Below are 19,261 nucleotides of genomic sequence, written 5' to 3'. Positions count from 1 at the left end.
CTTTGGCCTAGGGTACTCCGGTAACACGTACACTTATGAGCATCATTATGTTTGAACATGGTGTTCGTTATAGACAATCCGTGACTAGCACAGAAGTCTAATAAGAGACGTCCCAACCCATTTGTAAAAAAAAATTTTAAAAAATACTTGTGAATTTCATTTTTTTATTTTCTGACATTTGGTAAACACATGTATGGTGAACCCATGAAGTGAAATTCGAAATTTGCACAACTAACATCATTTTTGGCATTTTTTCCCGACAAACTAATATAACACTTTATGACATAAAACAGGGTCAATGACGTATTGGTCTGCCTCCCTCTTCACAGCAGCACCAATGCCATCTGGAGCACACTTTACGTGATACTTCTCTGAAAAGTTACCTATTATGTGTGCAAAACCAAACAGGAATGGCACAGTGTTCAACAGATAAAAGTTCCCTTTGTTCCTGTATTGAGTAAGTGGTCCATTGCTGATGAAGTGTAATGTTATCATCTGGGGGTTGGTTGCTCGCAGTTCTTTCAAGAGGGGCTAAATGTGTCCCTACACTGCTCTCTCATCATGAAGAAGGCAGTTTGAGACTGTTGCATAAGACTTGAGTTCACCTACTGTGTAGTGAACAGCTATATGGATGGTTGCCTGCTTGCTCTGCTTCTTCCTCTCTGTCTGACAGTTCACTGTTGCCTTGTTCGTTGGTAACTGAAACAAATTTAGCTTTGTCAAACAGTTTTTGGCTTTTTTCATATTTCAATTAAAATGTGTATGATATTTTAAATGTCCTCCACCCAAGATAACCTCATGTAGTTCAAGGTGCTTTTCAATCTAAAGTTTTAATTTTTTTCCTTTCTACAACAAAAACTTTCTCTTCTCCTATCAAGGTACTCTGCCCTTGCTGCAGGGCCAGCGTTCACATGCTGCTTGTGGCACACAGTCTTCTCTTTGCTTGAGAGCGGCATCTAATGAAATAGATTTTTTTTAAACGTTAACAACGAGGTCATAATGGTGAAATAGCATGGTCCAAATACTTTTTCTTTATTTATTTTCAATATTATCTACAAGGATTTAACATAGTAACAAGCGTTGTCTCTGAAATTCATGAAAAAAATAAGAAAAAGTGCAATTTAATAATAATAAATAATATAACTATTTACTATCATCATCATATGTAAACCATCAAAATGCCATTAAAACACAAACAACTTCCTTAAAATATGTCTACAACTCATGAAAAGCGAGCTGCAATAGTCGCACCACATGACTTTTGGTTGCACCGCATGATATTTTCAAATTCAATCAATATTTACAGGCATAGCAAGGGACACCTAAACGAAACTAGATATTTTCTAGCTATAGGTCACAATGACATTTACGATCAAATTATTAATTTGTGAAAGTAAATCGATATTTATAATTTTTCTGAGGTCATACCACATGACATCCAGATTTGGAAACTATCTACTGGCCATTTAAAAAGTTTTTTTTTTTTTTTTTTTAAAAGATAAGAGAGAGCTACAAACCTGCTAACTGCTTCGGTGTCATGCTGTGGGTCCATTGCGAAGTTGAACTTCCTTTACTTGGGGTAGCTTTCCAAATAAAAGCTCCAAAATGATGGTTTATCAATGGTTGCACCACATGATATTTCATAAAATAGACATCCTTGGACAATGTTTACTCATGTACTAACAGGGAAATATCATTACAAGATCACTGTAGTTTCACACAAGGTTACAAGACACTTTAGAATTTATGCCAAATAGGGCAGAAAAAAGTTCTGAATAGATTTCAATTAATTTAAATAAATTCTCTAACACTGGATTCATGCCCTGACGGTCACACCATATGACATTTTAACAGTTTCAGTAGCAGATCAAAGCAAATGCCTAATGATTTTTGAAAAATGCATGTGGTTACAAATAGAGGAGAGGAACTAAATACATATGGTATGTTTCGGTTTTATGTTGTATATTTTTAACATGAAAAACTGTAGTCTGACGGTATATTTAGCTGTCACGTCACCTGACGAAGATATTTCATGAAAATCATCATAAAAATGCAATAAATACTCCCCGTCGGGGAATCGAACCCCGGTCTTCCGCGTGACAGGCGGAGATACTGTCCACTATACTAACGAGGAAGGCTGCATAATGCTTCTAAACTTTTCTTTTTAAATCAGTGCTGTTAACGTTTACCTTGCTGTTGAATTATGTTATAAAGGTGAACTTACCTTGCCTTGCCTTGAGGAAAGTGGCTATGGCGTCGCTTGAGCACGTCTGTAACATTTTGACCACTTCAATTGCGCCATGGCGCAACCCAACTCACCCTATTTTATCCTGTAGCTGTGCTTAGCCCCAACCACAGCAACTTCCTGGTTGCTCCGATAAGAAAGTTCCAAAAAGTGCAGTTCTCCGAGTGTACACTAGGGGCATGTTTCATAATAGAGCAATTCCTCATTGACCCCCATGTTAAACATGTTTCACAGCATAATTAAACCTATTTAAAAGGCCCATAAAAAATACCAGTCCAGTCCTTATGTTTAGGTCGTATCTCCATGCCAACACTGAGGGCAGGCTAGTTTTTATTTTATTAAATTTTATTATTTGTTAAAGTTTATGAATAATTGGGGCGTGGCCTATTGAGTGACAGCTAGCCTATGGTCTTAACTTCTCCTTGGAGGTGAACGTCAGCCAGATGGACGTGCCCCTTCTACCATGTTTATTATGTTCGCGTTTGTTGTGAACGCAGTTAAATAGCTCAATTACACCGTCTCCATACCTCACAGCTACACTGCTTTAAAGTCGGTGCTAGATACGGTAAATAATGTTTAAAGTGAGTTGTATTCTCTGTAGAACTATCGAGCAAAGGCTTTGAAAACCTCTTGGTAATGTTTCAAAAGGTTTGACTAAAGCGCAACACTGTCAAAACGCATCTTTAATTAAAATGTCAAAACCTTTTTTGTTGTCAATAAAAGAGAAGCTAACTTTAGCTAAACTTCGGCCAAAACTAGCTATATCTTAAAATAATGACCATGAACTCAAGGTCGTTAACTCTTATTCACTTCACATGTCCTTGTCAGTTATTTACAAACATGCATGAAACACACGAAAAACACAAATAACATCGTAAAGTAATACTAAATGACAGCCACCGACGCCATGCTAACGGTAATGAAAGTTAAGGTTTGAAGCTAATGCTAGCGCTGCGACACGCATGTGCTTTTACCGTGACGCATTATACAAAACGGCCGTTATTAATCATGTATTAACAACAGGAATTCGCCCAACAAAGTCGTATTCTTTACGAAATAAGTTAATAAACGTTATTAAACGTTAAAATTGCATATAACTTTCTTACCGTGACCCGCTGAGATGTCAAACCGTCGACGGCTTCATGGGCGTTGGTCCTCGCTGATGCTCGCTGATGCTCGACGATGCTCGTTGTTCAGCCTCCGGTTGCGCATCAAATAATTAAAATAAAGCTAATTAAAATATGCCCTTTTAAGCCGAAACACTATAAACACGATAAACCGTCGAAAATAACGTTAAAAAGGCGTTTGACGTATGTGTCAAAGTGCTGCGCAACTGTTTCAAAGATGCTCTCTTAACTTTAGCGAAAAACTGTAACGTTTTTTTTTCTTCCATCCGGGACCTTCAGAGGAGGGGGCGGGGCTAAGGTGGTCCGATGCTGTGACGTCACACACTTTATTTTATTATTAAATGATACATTCAATTAAAATGTTGCTTTGTTTTTACCACTGTTATAAATTAATGTATAGGTTTGCTGAAATGTGCACTTTTTGTATCAATGAGCCAGAAACAATTATACATTTATTTGCACTTTTTCACGTTTTTTTAAAACTTTGTCTACAACAAAACTAAACAATATATAAAAATTAGACCCAAAAGTATAATTTTGAAATTGATGACAAATCAGTTTGCTTCATAATAAACCTCATGATTATAACAGAAAAAAATCCACATCCACAAAAAGATATTTTCCAAGTCCCTTTCTAACTTTGTCTTCCCAGAAAACTTTATATTTATATTAAGACGTTGCCACTAATGCTAAACAATTACTTTATTATTTTTGTCTTCACAGAAGAGGTTAATGTTTATATTAAAACGTTGCCACTAATGCTAAACATTTACTTTATTATTGTTGTCCTCACAGAATAGTTTAATGTTTATATTAAAACGTTGCCACTAATGCTAAACAGTTACTTTATTATTGTTGTCTTTACAGAATAGTTTTATATTTATATTAAGACGTTGCCACTAATAATAAACATTTACTTTATTATTGTTGTCTTCACAGAATAGTTTAATGTCTTATATTAAAACAGTCATTTTATTATTTTTTATTTCACCCCTGTTTTTTGTTTATTATCGTGAATAACATGCTCTGCCTTTGTGTATGATGCTTTATCTTCTATTTCATTATTATTTTATTGTCTCTTTACTGTCTTTTACCTTATCATATGTTTATTGCATTATTATTAATTATATATTTACTAATTCATTTTTTTAAAATGTTACAGTTTTATTGTTTTAAGTCACACTAAGAGAGTAACTTAATCCTTTCTGTATAAATGATACATAAACATATAAAAAGCTTTTTAATGTTGTGGTTGGTAGACACACTGATCTTATGCTGAGGCTGGAGAGTTACGATGTCGCAAATGTAAAGGTTAAAACATGTTTGATTATTTTTTATTATTTATTTTATTTCACCTGTTTATGTTTCATATCATTAATTACATGCTATGGCTTTGTGTATGTTGCTTTATCTTCGTTTTTTATTTATTTTGTTGTCTCTTTACTGTCTATAACCTTAGCGTATGTTAATTTCATTATTATTACTTATTTTTTGCTTTTACTGTTACAGTTTTACTGTTTTAAGTTACACTAAAAGTGTAACTTTTATATATATATATATATATATATATATACGTCTGTATTATTGATACATCAACATGTAAAAAGCTTTTTCATGTTGTAGCTGGTGGACACACTGATCACATGTTGTTGGCCATTGTGATTTGTAACAATGTCATGTTTATCATTACTTGATCATGTGTTTAGTTTGTGACCGATAATTGACAAATTAACTTGTAATTATAATGTGAGAGGCAGTAGCTTAAATGTAGTGGAGTAAAAAGCACAACATTTTCCTAAAGTACTGAATATAATCAGTGAAGTATGTGTACAAACATACAAGATATTGGCTCTGTGTTTTCACATTTCTGTTAATACACAGTAATAGGCTGGACACAAAAGCGAAGAACAAGGACAACAAACAGTCAAAGGTAATAATAGACAGGGTTATTATGTTTACAAGTGAGCCTATGTGAAAAAGGTGTGTGACCAATGACCAACAACACAACATAAAATGGCTGTATAAAAGTTATAAACCATATAAATGAATATTTAATTAGTATTTTGGAAGTGTTTGCATGTTTACATGTAGGCAGCATTGACAGCATGCAGGATTTCTATTGACAGTGACAATGCATGACGATATGTACATGTTAAAGACAGTTTGCTTTAAAAAAAAAAACTACTGTTCATAATCTCCAATGGAAGTTAAGTATCAGAAAGTGGAAAAACTAAAGTCAAGTATCTCTAAATTGTACTTAAGCATATGTAGTTTCATTCCACCCCTGTCTGTTTTATCACAAAAGGGAAGAAAGGGTATTATGTTCTGAATGGTTGAAGAAAGTTGCAGCAGTAAGATAAGATAAGATAAGATAAGACAATCCTTTATTAGTCCCACAGTGGGGACATTTACAGTGTTATAGCAGCAAAATAGGATAGTGCAAATAACAAAAGAATAATAACAATAACAGATGCAAATACAAATATAATTATAGTCTATGTAACCAGTAAAAACAAACAAATTAACAGTTAATAATAGCTTAAACAGTTAAAAAAAATAAAAATTATATATATCTCTATCTATAGATAGAGATATATATCTATAGATAGATATATATAAAAGAAAATGGCAAGTGACAGTGAAAGAAAACAAGTGATGCATAATTAATAATAATAATAATAATAATTTATAAAATCCCTTTAAAATAATGAAAAACCTGAGACTTAAGACCCCAAAATGGAGTGTGAGTCACATTATTATCATTTCTTTTATTACTTATGATTTATCTTTTGCTGCTCTTCTTATATAAGAGAGCACATCATTTTTAATTTCGCTTTTCCTGTGCATAAATAATCCCCACTACATGGCGCCCTTTCCCTTCAACAGAGCCCCGGTGGCTGCAGGTGGAGAGAGAGGGGCGAACCGCTGCTCTACAGCCGGCTTTGAGCTTCACTTCTCGGCGAAAACAGTGCACTGAGCCCCCCAGAGAGAGTCTGTGCAGGTGTCTCTCGGTCTCTAAAATTTATTTTATTAGAAATCTGTGAAAAAAAAACAAATAAAGTGCGGGTTGTAAGCAGCAGAGCGCGAGGAGAAACCAGCAAAAGAACCACGTGATCAAATGCGGAAATTGTCCGATAGAGAAAGTGTAGCAGAGAGAAGCGAGAGAGAGGGGAGTGGAGGCTGTGGTGCACGTTTGTGTGTCTGAGCTGCTGCTGCTGGATACTACCTGGACCCAACAACACATCCAGTTACACGTAGCTTCCCTCTGCCGTGAATAAAAGTAAGGTAAGCGTGTGTTTATGTGGCTGTAACACCTGTTAATAATGTTCATTTTAGTACATACCTGCTGTATAGTGCCTTTATGTGCGTGTTAAACATGCATTCCTGCTGTGTAACTGTGTAACCTGCTTTGTTCTAGAAGTTTCGGTATTATTAATGTTACCAAAGTCACTTTTATCACATATTTATACTCCAGTCACAGTGTGGTTATGTTCTGATGTGGTTTTTGTGCTGCTGTAGTGATTCATAGGTGATTTCAATTTCCTTTCAGCATTTAAAAAAAAATATTTCATGCACAATTAAGCGTTTTGGAAAGTTTAAATTGATGAAAAATGAAAGGAATTAGTACAAGGAGGCATCGATGTATGCTGCTATGATAATTCAAATCAATGCAATCAATTCAAGAAACTTTATTTGTCTCTGAGGGGCAATTCAAGGGCACAACAAAACAGAAACAAAGCCACAACAGCACCAACATCAGTGCAAAAAGAAGCAAACAACTGTCCTGTTATAGGTGCATTGTGGGTAAATGCATGTCAAGAACAATAATGGTGATGGCACATTCAGTTGCCAGATATAACTGGGGAGGACAAACTAATAAGAACACGTTAATTTAACTGTTTAGCCTAGAAAGCCAGAAAAAACAGTGAAAATGCTTATTACAGAGACCAGGTGAACCTTTTCAAACAGTCTAAACACAAAATATCTTCCGTTCACCACCATAAAAGATGGAGAAAATAAGCAAATATTCAAATTTCAGAAGCTAGAATTGGTTTTGGAGAATTTCTTTTGGCAATTTTGCTTAAAAAATGACATTAAATGACTGATGCAAATGTGGCAGATACATTATCTGTTGATCCACAAAATTAATCATAATCTAAAAAGAGTTTATGTTATCTGTTTAGTGAATGTCATGTTCCACTTCCATCTTGTCTGTTTCACATGGAGGACATCAAATCACATTCCCAAAAATCCGAAAAGCAGAAGATGGGTACCTGTTGCGTCTCTCTGTGGCATCTGCATTTGTAATTTGTCGACCGTGGTCGGAGCTGAGGGAGAGCTGTCAGCGGCACAGCTCGGGCGGGCATCAGGATTTAGATAAGGCGGTCATGCATGTAAATTAAGTTCAGTGCTCACCCCCTTTGAAGGTTAGTGTCGAAGAAACAAGGTTATACCATGCATCAATTAACATACCATGAATATACAGCGACAACTGAGTGAATAATTTAAGCTTTTACCAATAATTTATCACTCATAATAAACCGCTTTCATTTTTAAAACACATCCGTGAGTGTCTCTAACCACACAAACCATCACATTTGCTTTTTGGTTCACGCCTTCTCTGGATGACTTTGCAAATACATCCTGTCCTTCATTATGTTTGTCTGCTCACACGTCAACATCAACAGTTCTGACGCACCTCACGACACTATCTGGTACCTTTTTTTTAAGTTTAATGACGCCTGAATCAAATTAACAGCTGTCTTCTTCTACCACGTGACCTTCAACAACTCTGCTTTCGAGCCCTTTGCTGCTGCAGCCTTGGAGAAAATGATCAATTTAAAGGATAATTTATTCTGCTTCATTATAACTTGGGCTATATTTCTATGGATTATATTAACGTTGTGCTCTCCGGGGTATTGCAGAGATCTAGGAACACCTTAACATTGTATCAGAAACACCAGCAGATAATATGACAGGTTGTAAACAAACAAACAGTGAAGCCAGATTATCTCAAAGTCTTTATTTGGATGTAAAACTGACAATGGGTGCTTCCTCGATAGGGTAGGGCCATTTGGAGAAAATCATATAAACAGTATTTTTGCCTCAGTATACCTCATTATCGATATTATGAGGGATTGTAGGATTGGTGCTTTCTCAGAATATTTACACAATGAGATTTTTGATAAATAATCATCAGTGATGTTGATATAATGAAGAAGGGGGTAAAGGCAAATAATAAAATAGCTAGAACAGTCTGGTAAAGGCAGAAAATTGCATCACTTTACTGTAATGCAGCCTTTACTGTAAAACTAGCAACTGTTACGATACTGCGATATCCAAAATCTAGGACGATATCTCGTTAGTTTCTGCAGATATCGACTTAATGTAGGTGTATTGCCCAGGCCTAATCCACGAGACCTGTTGCATATCAGCTCCTTTATTGTACAGGAAACTACGCACATGTATGGAAGTTGTTGTGATCGGTGTTTGGGAAATAATAACTTTACATGTCTTCTTTGTTTTCTGTGCCAAAGTTTGGCTAACCTGCAGGTTTGTTTCAAACTGGTTTGCTTGTGTGTCTCGTGCTTTTGGATAGAGATGCACTGATTCGATACCTGGATTGGATATCAGCTCCGATATTGACTAATTAATGATTCAGATCCAGTCATTTCTTTTTTATTAATATTATACCTAGCAATACAGTTACAGCGATCTAGTCACTTCAATTCTATGTTTGCGACACCGGTTACGTCATCAGGCGGAGCACGCGCAGCAGCTAGTGATGAGCAAACACAGAGCAACATGTAGCAAATGCCGGACCGAGCAAAGTCTGCTATTTGGAAACATTTCAAACTTGATACGTCCGACTGCAACACAAAACTTGCGAGGGGTGGTGATAAAGTTGGTGGATTCAACACCACAAACTTAAATAGGCACCTTTTATTTCATTTATTTATATTTTTTATCACAATTTATTCATTTTTGCTGCTAATGTACACTTTGTTATTTGTTGATAAATAATATTAAGTACATTTATATCTGTGTTAATTTGTTAGCTTTTTTTTTAACAAGGCTAAATGTTTATGTCAAGCCTGATGACATCACTCATGGCAAGGTTTACGGTTCATTCATGAAACAGTATTATTGGATCGGTATCGTGTATCGGCCGATACGCTCAGCCCAGGTATCGGTTTCCGATGGATTGCAGAAAACTGAATTGGTGCATCTGTACTTTTGGATTCCTTCTTAATGATGTTTCTGTATCCCCAACTCTCAGCAAAGTTACTGATGGCAAGGATGGGCATGAATACAAAAATATAATCCAGTATTTCATAATAAAGCTGTATCCAGTGGTAGCGGTTAAAGTAAGTTATGTATTCGATGTGACAGCAATCACCTAAACATTTATGTAAACATCTGTAATCTCGCAAAGCCGTTTCCATCCAATCGGACGTACTTAACCATCACGTTGCTGCGCTCACAGCTGGAGGCATGTAGATTTGAATCTCAGTGGTTTTCTAATCATAGCGACCCATTTAGGTGGCCAAAAGCAGCGCTGATAGTTCCCACTGTTAAAAGTAGATCATTCGCTGATTCCAACCTATTCTCTGTGGATGTGACATTTTTCCTGTCCCACGATGTGAAATCCTTCCTTCTCTAGTGCAGCAAGAAAAGCAGCCTTGAGGAAGCTCAACCCTGAAGTGAGCTGTGGGGTCACTGGTCTCTCAGATGTGACCGATTCCTGTTACAGGAGCAGTTAAATGATTAAGCGGTTAAACTGCCCACTGAAGGAATCACAGATTTCTCAGAACAAGGTCAGACTTGGCACAGTTGGTCTCTTTGAACAAGAACGTTTCCAAGCAGCGTCTGATTATTTATTGTGTCCAGATTGGAATACGATTGCTTTAATCAAGACTGCAGAGAAACACAATGTGAGCGAGTGAGAGAAAACATCTTCAACCTTTTTGCTCCCCGTTGCTGGATGCTTGTTTCCAAATTAAAAACAACACAGTACAGATATTGTAAAGTATATTCACAGTAGAGCCAGATCAATATATGGGTTGGCCAGTATTATTGGCAGTTAGTGGCCTGTCAAACAGTATTGTTATAGATGATTGGGATATGAGTGTGTGTGTGTAATGCAGAAAACAATGCTTTGGGTGATTTAGAAATGGGGACCTAAGCTATTTATTTATTTATTTACTTTTTTTAAAGTGTTTTTTAAACCTAAATATTCAGCAATTGACTGATGCCGAACATACAGTTATATTAAGCTAATCATTTTATTTTTTATCTATTCTTTACTTGAATTATAAACAATGATGATTATTAAGCTATTTATTTTACTTTTGTATTCTTTAATTTCTCAGTGTTCATTTCTAGAATTGGTTCATCATTTAACACTTGTATGTATATTGCATAATACTGTTAAATATTCTGTATAAAAGTTATTTGTTTAAGAAACCAGCCTTATGAGTGCTTTTGCAGAGTCATATCGGTGCACAATTCACATTGAAAAATTTTCATTCCACCTTAAAACTGTATTATTTCGGCCGCCGTGTTGTTATCAACCTCAAATTTTCTTATCAGTCGAGCTCGTATTCACAGTTACCAAGTAGCAACAGCAACTCAATTCAATTGTATTTACAGTGCCAAATCATAACAAAAGTTATTTCAAGACACTTTACATATAGAGTAGGTAAAGACCACACTTTATGACAATTCCCCCATGAGCAGCAACAAGTCGCACTATCAGCACAGTTGTGTGGGGAAGCCAATTAACTTGATCTTTGCTTGTTGAGAGACCTCAGACAGTTTTGATCTCAAAAGAGAAGTGTATTTGTGTTCTCTCTAGTAACAAAACAAATGTGTAGAAGTAATAAAAAGACAAAAAAAAAACAGGATTGGTGTAATATTGTTTTTTTGGCACAGTCAGAAGTGCCTGCAAAGTTTGACATGTTGCTGTTTAATAACCTGTCTAGACTGAACATGCGTTAGTTACTGTTGTATAACCGCAGTAATGCCTGAATAAGACTGCTCTCTTGAGTAATATTGTGTTAGTAGATTACATAGACCTGCCCACTATCCCTTTCACTTACTGCCTGCTGCCATTTAATTCCTTTATTTCGATATTTATATGAAGTGCCACCCAGAGATATGATGAACGTTTTCCATTTGTGTGAAGCCCATGAACAGCAGCTTCAGCCCGTCGCTAATCCTCTTAGACTGTTTTGTTGTTTTCCTTTAATTTAAGTCTCTGGTACTCCTGGATTGACTGCTACGGCACAGCTGTGCTCGCAGCTGAAACACAGGCCGACCTGGGGTCATGCATTTAGAAAGAAAAACACCCTGAGAAGCTTACTGTTGCCAGACGTTATTTGACCATTTTATTTTGCTCTAATGTTCAACCTTTACCTTATCTTCCAGTGCTCTTCTGCTGATCTAATCATCGCCTATTATTTCCTGTCTCTTTCCCTCTCCCGCTCTCTTTCTGTCACTAAAAGCGTCACCGTCTCCTTTATCCTAACTTGTTTTGCAGGGTTGTTCTGAGGTCAGACTGCTGAGATGACAGCGCTGTGACAGTGTGTGTCCAAGTGTGTCGGTACTGGACCAATCTCTGTGACATGGCTGCTGCTAAGAAGAGTGAGGTTTTTTTTTTCTTTTGCTTTAATTGTCTGTTGAAATCACTTTGATATATACCAACTTTCCATATATAAAGTCATGTATCCTTTAAGTCTTTTATTAATGCAAAGTCAAATAATGATTTTCTACAACTTTTGCAAACTGGAATACATTTTAAAGGTCCCATATTGTAAAATGTGAGACATTTATGTATTTTTGTTATCATAAAGCCACACTAGGTGCTTTATAAACAAAGTGAAAGTATCAAAACACTCAATCCACAGAAAAATGCACACCGCCCGTTTTCAGAAACTGTGACTTTAAACAAGCTGTCAGGACTTCTGTACAGTTGTGATGTCACAAACATACTCTATATACTGTAGGTAGAAAGTGCTGCTACAGTGGTGTTACAGTCAGTCCCCGGCTGCAATGACTGTGCAGAGACACAGAGAGAGCAGATGCAGAAGACCCATAAACGGAGACCAATCGGAGCAGACTGGGCTTTTTCTTAAAGAGACAGGCGCTAAAACAGAGCCTTTCAGACACAGGGTGAATACAGGTATATTCAGACAGACAGGGTGAGAAAAATAATGTGTTTTTTGAACATTAAAGCATGTAAACATGTACTAGTAGAAACCCAAAATACCAGTATAAACCTTAAAATGAGCAGAATACATCCTCTTTAAAATGTAGATACCGCTTTGAGGCAGTCAGGACAAGCGGTAGTTAATATCTAAGATGTAGGCAGCCCAGGCTAACCCACTGTCTCAGGATTAAGTCTTGGGATATTGTTGTTTAAATCAATTGTATGGTATTTTAGGGGAAGTGAGGGCAGTACTGGGAAAGTCCTGACTAGCCCAGTGTGGCAACATAATGAAAACCAGTCTACTGTTCTCTAAATCCAGATTCCCTTTATATATCCTCTCCTTTTATTTGTTGATCAGACTCAAAACACAGAGAGAAAGATTAATGTGCATATAGGACAGGAGATCGCATAAAGTGACACTGTAGAGCACAGGAGGAATTACTTCCAGCCAGGAAATGATCTTAATTACTGTAGCTATCTCCTATGATCTGCTTTTGGTGAATTCAACTTCCTGACATCTTTCCTCTGGATATAAAGTTTCTGAGAAGGGCTTGGCTGTTGCTATAAAAACAACACAGGAGAAAACAGGACGACAGATTCTTCAGTATGTTGTGACTGAGAACCCCACATTAACCTTTTCACCGGTGAGATGTCCTGGGGCCACTGCAGGAAGGATAATCAATTAGATTTAAATCCACAATCAATTTGTCCTTTCAGTTGGGTTTCTTAGGAAAAGGGTGTGTTGATACTGGCGGTGTCAATGTCAGCAGCTTCACGACAGATTTTTTTGTGAATACCAGCAAATCTATTTCCCCTAAAACAGGAAAGGCTGAATAAAAAACACTGACTCACACCACAGCCTGGCAGAGAGTTGTAAATGACTCATCATGTTTTTATTACCGCCATGAATACGCTTCATATCCTCCCCAGTGCATGCTTATGGGTATTTGTTGTTTTCAAGGGCCCCTCTGCAGGTCTTTGTCCTCTTTGATAAGGTCATTGAATGAAGGGCGATGTGAAGGGTTTCTATTGACTTCCTGTGTGACTGAAATGTCACAGGAAGAGTGTTGTCGCTTTTTTTACGAGGAGAGGCGGGAGTGAGTTGCCGTTTTTGGGAGAATACATACACATTCATAAACAAGAGTTTTGGTCTTGTTTCCTTAACAACACTTTTTACAGCAGGGAAGAATATCCACAGAAGCAGTTTTCCATTCATACTTTAACCACACTCACGTGGAAGATCGAAGGTTCGATCCCCGGCTCCTCCAGTCCGCATGTCGAAGTGTCCTTGGGCAAGACACTGAACCCCTAATAGCTCCCGAAAGCCGGCCATTGATGTGTGAATGTGTGTATGGATGAATGTTACAAGTAGTGTGAAAGCTCTTTGAGTGGTTGGAAGAGTAGTTAATTTACCATTTAATGTTGGGATTTAGTAACGCTCAATTTCTGCTTTTGAAAACATCTCCCAAGTGGATAAGTTGAAAAGCTTGCTATTACTTTGAGTGAGAGCAGGAAAAACAGATCATTTTGTAAAACACTGATGTGGTTGTCAACTCTTGGAGTCTAACAGAGTTCATTCATTCATTCATCTTCTACCGCTTGTCCCTATCGGGGTCGCAGGGGGGCTGGAGCCAATCCCAGCTGACACTGGGTGTGAGGCTAACAGAGTTGTCAACACATATTTCTCCAGTTCACGGGACCTTTAAGGATTCCTAATTGATTGCTCCTTGTGTTCACTGATTCGCAAGATGTGAAAGAAAAGCCACATTCTTCTGTAGAGACCTGTCCACACCTGGGTGACTTACATTTAGCAGCCATTTGAACAAAATCAACCAATTCTTATAATGCACTACATTTAATTATTTCATATGAACACCTGAACTTGTGACAGAAATGAAGGAAAGGCATAATAGTTCTCCTATACAAATGTCTATTATGTGGCAGCAGTGCCAAAGAGAAGAGATGCAAAAAGAGAAATGTAGACAGAGATGGATTACTGCAATCCATCTGTAAGGCTGGCGAGCAGCGTACTTAAAGCACAATTGAATTTGTGATTTACACTATTGGAGTCCCAGGTGTGTTTGGTTATTAATGTCTTGTTTCACCTCTGGGTTTACACTGGGATGAGATCTAACAAAACAGCTGATCAATTGCAGGCAATGGTGTTTTAGGAAGGAGTGAAAAAGTTCATCCGCCCAGACTGCAAATGATGATTTTGGTTTTATTTGATGCACACTGGTGTCTTGGGGAAAGAGAAAGAGTAGAGGACTTCTAGGTAAACAGAGCGCTGTAATATCCGGCAGAGCAGAGGCAGACATACTGACGGACAGATTAGTGGAGGGGCAGAAGTAGATGGGGATTAATCTGAAATAAGCCAGTTCGGAGGGGTTGCATGTGCGCACACGTGTGCATGTTTACTTGTGTGGTCATCATGGGTCTGAGAGGGTAAGAGTGTGTATGTCTGGGATTATCCGACCCCTCTCAAAGGCCACAGATCTCAGCATTGTGATAATGAGTTTGACACAGAGGCTTGGCCCAGGCTTCTACTACTGCACTGAGGCTGTTTATATACCTGCATCAAATAAGGATATAAAGCAAAAAGAGCTGAAGAAGTAAACATCTAACCGATGCTCGTGGCAGATGTGTTTGGCTGCCTGCTGCCATACAAATTAATAACCATAGTTATGACAATAGAGAGGACACCTGCCGCAGCTCAAAGTGAGGTAGGTGATATTGCAACAACCGAACATTATAAAATAGAAAATTAACATCTTACAGTTAGGAATGGTCACATTTCTTGCTCTCGAGGCTGTGAATGAATGTCATTAATGAGTCTGTGCAGAGAGGATTCCTGAGGTCAGGAGTCAGGATGGGATGAGTAGAGCTGCAGTATGCAACTCACTGAAAAATGCTTAAACTAACATTCCTAGAGAAGTGAGAAGAGTTATTTTTGATCTTCTGGTTATTGGTAAAACTTTGTTTGAAGACAGTGTAAGATAACAGACAACTGCAGCACTTCCAAGGCTTTGATGTGCAGAAAGTTGGATCAATACGAGACGAGAGTGTTATGAAATATCTGGTTCTTTGATTAAAAACTCAACTGTACAAGTGGTGTTCATAAAATGCAAGTAGGGGTGTTAGTGAATCAAACTGCATTTTGGTAAAAAAAAGAAGAAAAAAATCCAATCACTGAGATTAAATTTAACACTACTCTAAAATAAAGCTAAAATTCGGCAAATATGGGACCAAATTTTTTAAATTTGCCATCACTGATTTGTGCATTAAACTGATTTGTCCGGATTTCTTGGTCTTCCACGTCCTGTTTTCTGTTCTTATTGGGGTTTTTTAACAGCCAATCCCTTCTAAAACTTTAAATAGAGAGGAAAGATCTCAGAAATTTTAATTCACCTACATCAGATTATGGGATACAGAAACCTAATCCTGAAGAAGCCCAATCTGCTCTGATTGGTCAGCATTTCTGGGTCTGCATCAACAGTCTCTGCGTCTCTGCACAGTCATTGCAGCTGGCGAATGACTGTTACGTCGCTGTAACGGCCCTTTTTCCATTTATATATATATATATAGTATATTTGTGACATCGCATCCATACACAAGTCCTGACGGCTCATTTAAAGACCCAGTTTCTAAATACAGGCTGTGAGCCTTTTGATACTTTCACAATATTTATAAAGCACCTTCACCTGCTTTATAATAAAATCAGACGGGGAAAAATCACTTTTTACAATATGGGACCTTTAACCTACGTTATTGTGACATTATCCAATATTTTTTCTGTGTTTAAAGAACATTGAGCACATCAGTAGAAGTGGCGTTCACAGTAAGGTAAAATGAATCCACAATCAGCGACTCCTTCTTCTAAACTCTGACCAGTAACTATTCAAAAGAATCAATAAGCCATTATGAAGGGAATAGATAACATTTACGTACAAGACACAGTTAAAAAAAGGACATACAGACAATAACTGCCTAAACAACCTTTGAGAAATCCTAGTAATAATTAAATATTATTGCATTAAATGAAGATAACATTAAAACTAAGTGATGTATCCCCTCTCAAAAAAGACCATTACAGTTCAGTACAAACATATGGTTTTTGGCACAAAAGCTTTATTGTGTTATTTGAATTGGAGAATTATTATTGGAGCAGAAGTAAGCAGACCAGCTACACTCACCAACACCGCGGCTGGGCTGCACAATAAGACGACTGTGTGCAGCCCAGTGGGTTTTGAGGCATGTTTGATTGCAACGCTTGCTCTGTAAATAGACGCACAACATCACATGTTAGCAGAGGTGAACAGTGAGTCTTAACTTCATGCTACTGATGGGTTTGCCTGGATAGGAACCACACTTCTCCAAGGTGTTATCCCTTTGGAGAAGAGTTTCAGATATGAAACCCCCTCTCTTTTATACCATACCATGTGAACTCTAACCGCCGATAGACTGGCTAACAATATGAAAGCCTGCCATTATAAGACGAGGCGTGTGAATGTAATTAGTCACGGAGCCCTATTGTGTGAATTTATAGGGTTCAAACAAAAAGCCTCTTATAGCAGGAGTGCTGACCTTAAATTACAGGTCTCATGGATGAACAGCTTGAGTCTTGGTCTCTTGATTCAGAAGAACATTTTCATTGGTGTGTGATGCCGAATGCATGTCAGGAGATTTCTTTTTTTGGGGTAAAGGTTTGTGCATTTTCAGATGTGATGTTTCTGAAGTGTAGTAACAGAGCCGTAGTGTAGCTTTTGTAATCAGAGCAGTGTCTCACACAGACTTAGGTTTGGTGGTACCTACCTGCTACAGAATATAACGCAGGCTTGCACGTTTTATTTGCAGGATCAAAAGAATGCTTGTATGTCCTTTTCCTTCGTATAATACATTTCCTGATTTAATATTAGTGAAAACCGTGACATTTCCCCCGACAGTAATCGTGATATTAAAATCTCATATCGTGACATTCCTACTTTCTTATGTGCGTTTTCTTTTATAAATAGATATCAGTCTTGTAAAATGATGGAAATCTGAATTTGGAAAAGTCCCATTAATAATCTTTAGGGTTTAATACACGGTGATTTTAAGGCACATTGTCAAAGAAAACTCTTTTTCACATATAAACCTACGCTGACTCCTTTTACCCTTTATCTTGATTTGGCAGAGACTTGGGATATTGCGCTCGTATATCTTTAATCAGAACTTCCACTACAGGATATTGTTAATATTGCAAGGTGTCCAGAGCTATCTTATTAAACAGCTTTACATACTAAACAACATTTTATTATAACCCCCCCCCCCCCCCACACACACACACACACACACACACACACACACACACACACACACACACACACACACACACACACCATCCTGCACATATGGAGCATTATGTAACTCCTGAACTCATTATAGTGACCCAGATTGCTGATAACAAGGATTTCTAATCTCCAATATGAGTCTGCATGAAAGTATAAGTTTGGAGCTGCGACCAAGTGGGGCAGTAATGTCCTGTGCTTCATGTAATGCAAAGACATAATTCAGCATTAGGGAATTCAATTAAATGTACTGGTGCAATCATACACTGTAGATTTGGCTCTTCAGTATATAAAAAATATGCATTTGAAAACTTTCCATCATTGAGATGTGATCATCTTTGGTCAGAGTTCGCAGGATTTTCCCATCGATGTGTTGGAAACATCCAGGCTTCATTCATTTTAGTTATTTTGTTGTTATCAGTTCTACCTTCAACATGAATATTACATTAATGTCAGGCTCTGTTATCGTAGTAATTAATACAGATGGCACTGGTTTCACCTTGGCTTGTTAGACTTGAAGGAATATTTCTGGTCCAAATATGGAGGGGAAGAATTGTATCTGCAAATATGTTTGAAGAAAAGGAGAGGCATATTCCAACTTTCAAACCGTAAAAGTATAAAATCTCAACCCCCAGGACGTAAAACTGAATTTACCCAACAATCAAAGTTATTAGAAAAAGAAATTCAGGTATTTATTAAGAGGTAATCATCAGGGCTGTGTGGTGGTTTGATCAGATCTGATTGACAGCGATCTGTCTGAACCAAGCCCCAACCACAGCGACTTCAAACATTGCAGTTCTCTGAGTTTCCACCAGGGGCAGGTTTCATTATGAGGTTAAATTGTATGAATAATTAGGGGCAGGGCCTCTCGAGTGACAGCTAGCCCCCGGCCCTTACTTCTCCTTAGAGGTAAATGTCAGCCAGATGGACGTACCTCCCTCCCCCCAGCGTCACATAAATGCCCTTTTTTTTGGTAAAAAGGAAATGAGGCGGAGTCAAAGTCTGACAAGATGGCGACTCCCGTAGACAAGTACGATTGGATCAAGTTGAGACAATGGCCCTCGATGGAGAGGCTACGTCCATTTTTTACACAGTCAATGATCTGAACAGTCATCAGATTTTGATTCCAATGTTGCTAAATCGTGATTGGTGCATGGAAGTCTATGACCTCGACTATTTTCCAGCTGAGCCACGCCGACTTTAAACTCATGAGAAAAGCACAAAGGGAAGTCTCTCCTGAAATAACCAACATTGTTCTAACTTTGTCTAACAATTAAAGTAATACCTTCAGTGTTTTCGTTCTCTTGAATAAGGGTGTCACAATTTCACTTTATTATTTTATCACTTTATT

The 19,261-nt window shown here is 37.5% G+C and overlaps 1 protein-coding gene across 4 annotated transcripts in view; it reads left to right on the top strand.

Annotated features, from left to right (window-relative positions):
* Positions 1-6,531: 6,531 nt before the first annotated feature.
* The window catches only part of adisspb (adipose secreted signaling protein b), a 31,513-nt gene continuing 18,783 nt past the window's right edge, over positions 6,532-19,261 (top strand). For 2 of the 4 annotated variants that reach the window (XM_083936774.1, XM_083936771.1), the window contains exons 1-2: positions 6,532-6,652; positions 11,915-12,018. In XM_083936774.1, coding sequence (XP_083792900.1) covers positions 12,000-12,018 — 19 coding nt within the window. In that variant the 5' untranslated portion in view covers positions 6,532-6,652; positions 11,915-11,999. Of the gene's footprint in view, positions 6,658-11,879; positions 12,019-19,261 lie in introns of all 4 variants that reach the window. The other 2 variants (XM_083936772.1, XM_083936773.1) reach the window with 2 other exon arrangements.

Source organism: Echiichthys vipera (genome assembly GCF_963691815.1).
Source record: "Echiichthys vipera genome assembly, chromosome: 22".
NCBI lineage: Eukaryota > Metazoa > Chordata > Actinopteri > Perciformes > Trachinidae > Echiichthys > Echiichthys vipera.
Note: the sequence above shows the minus strand (reverse complement) of the source record. Positions and strands in the feature narration are given on the sequence as shown.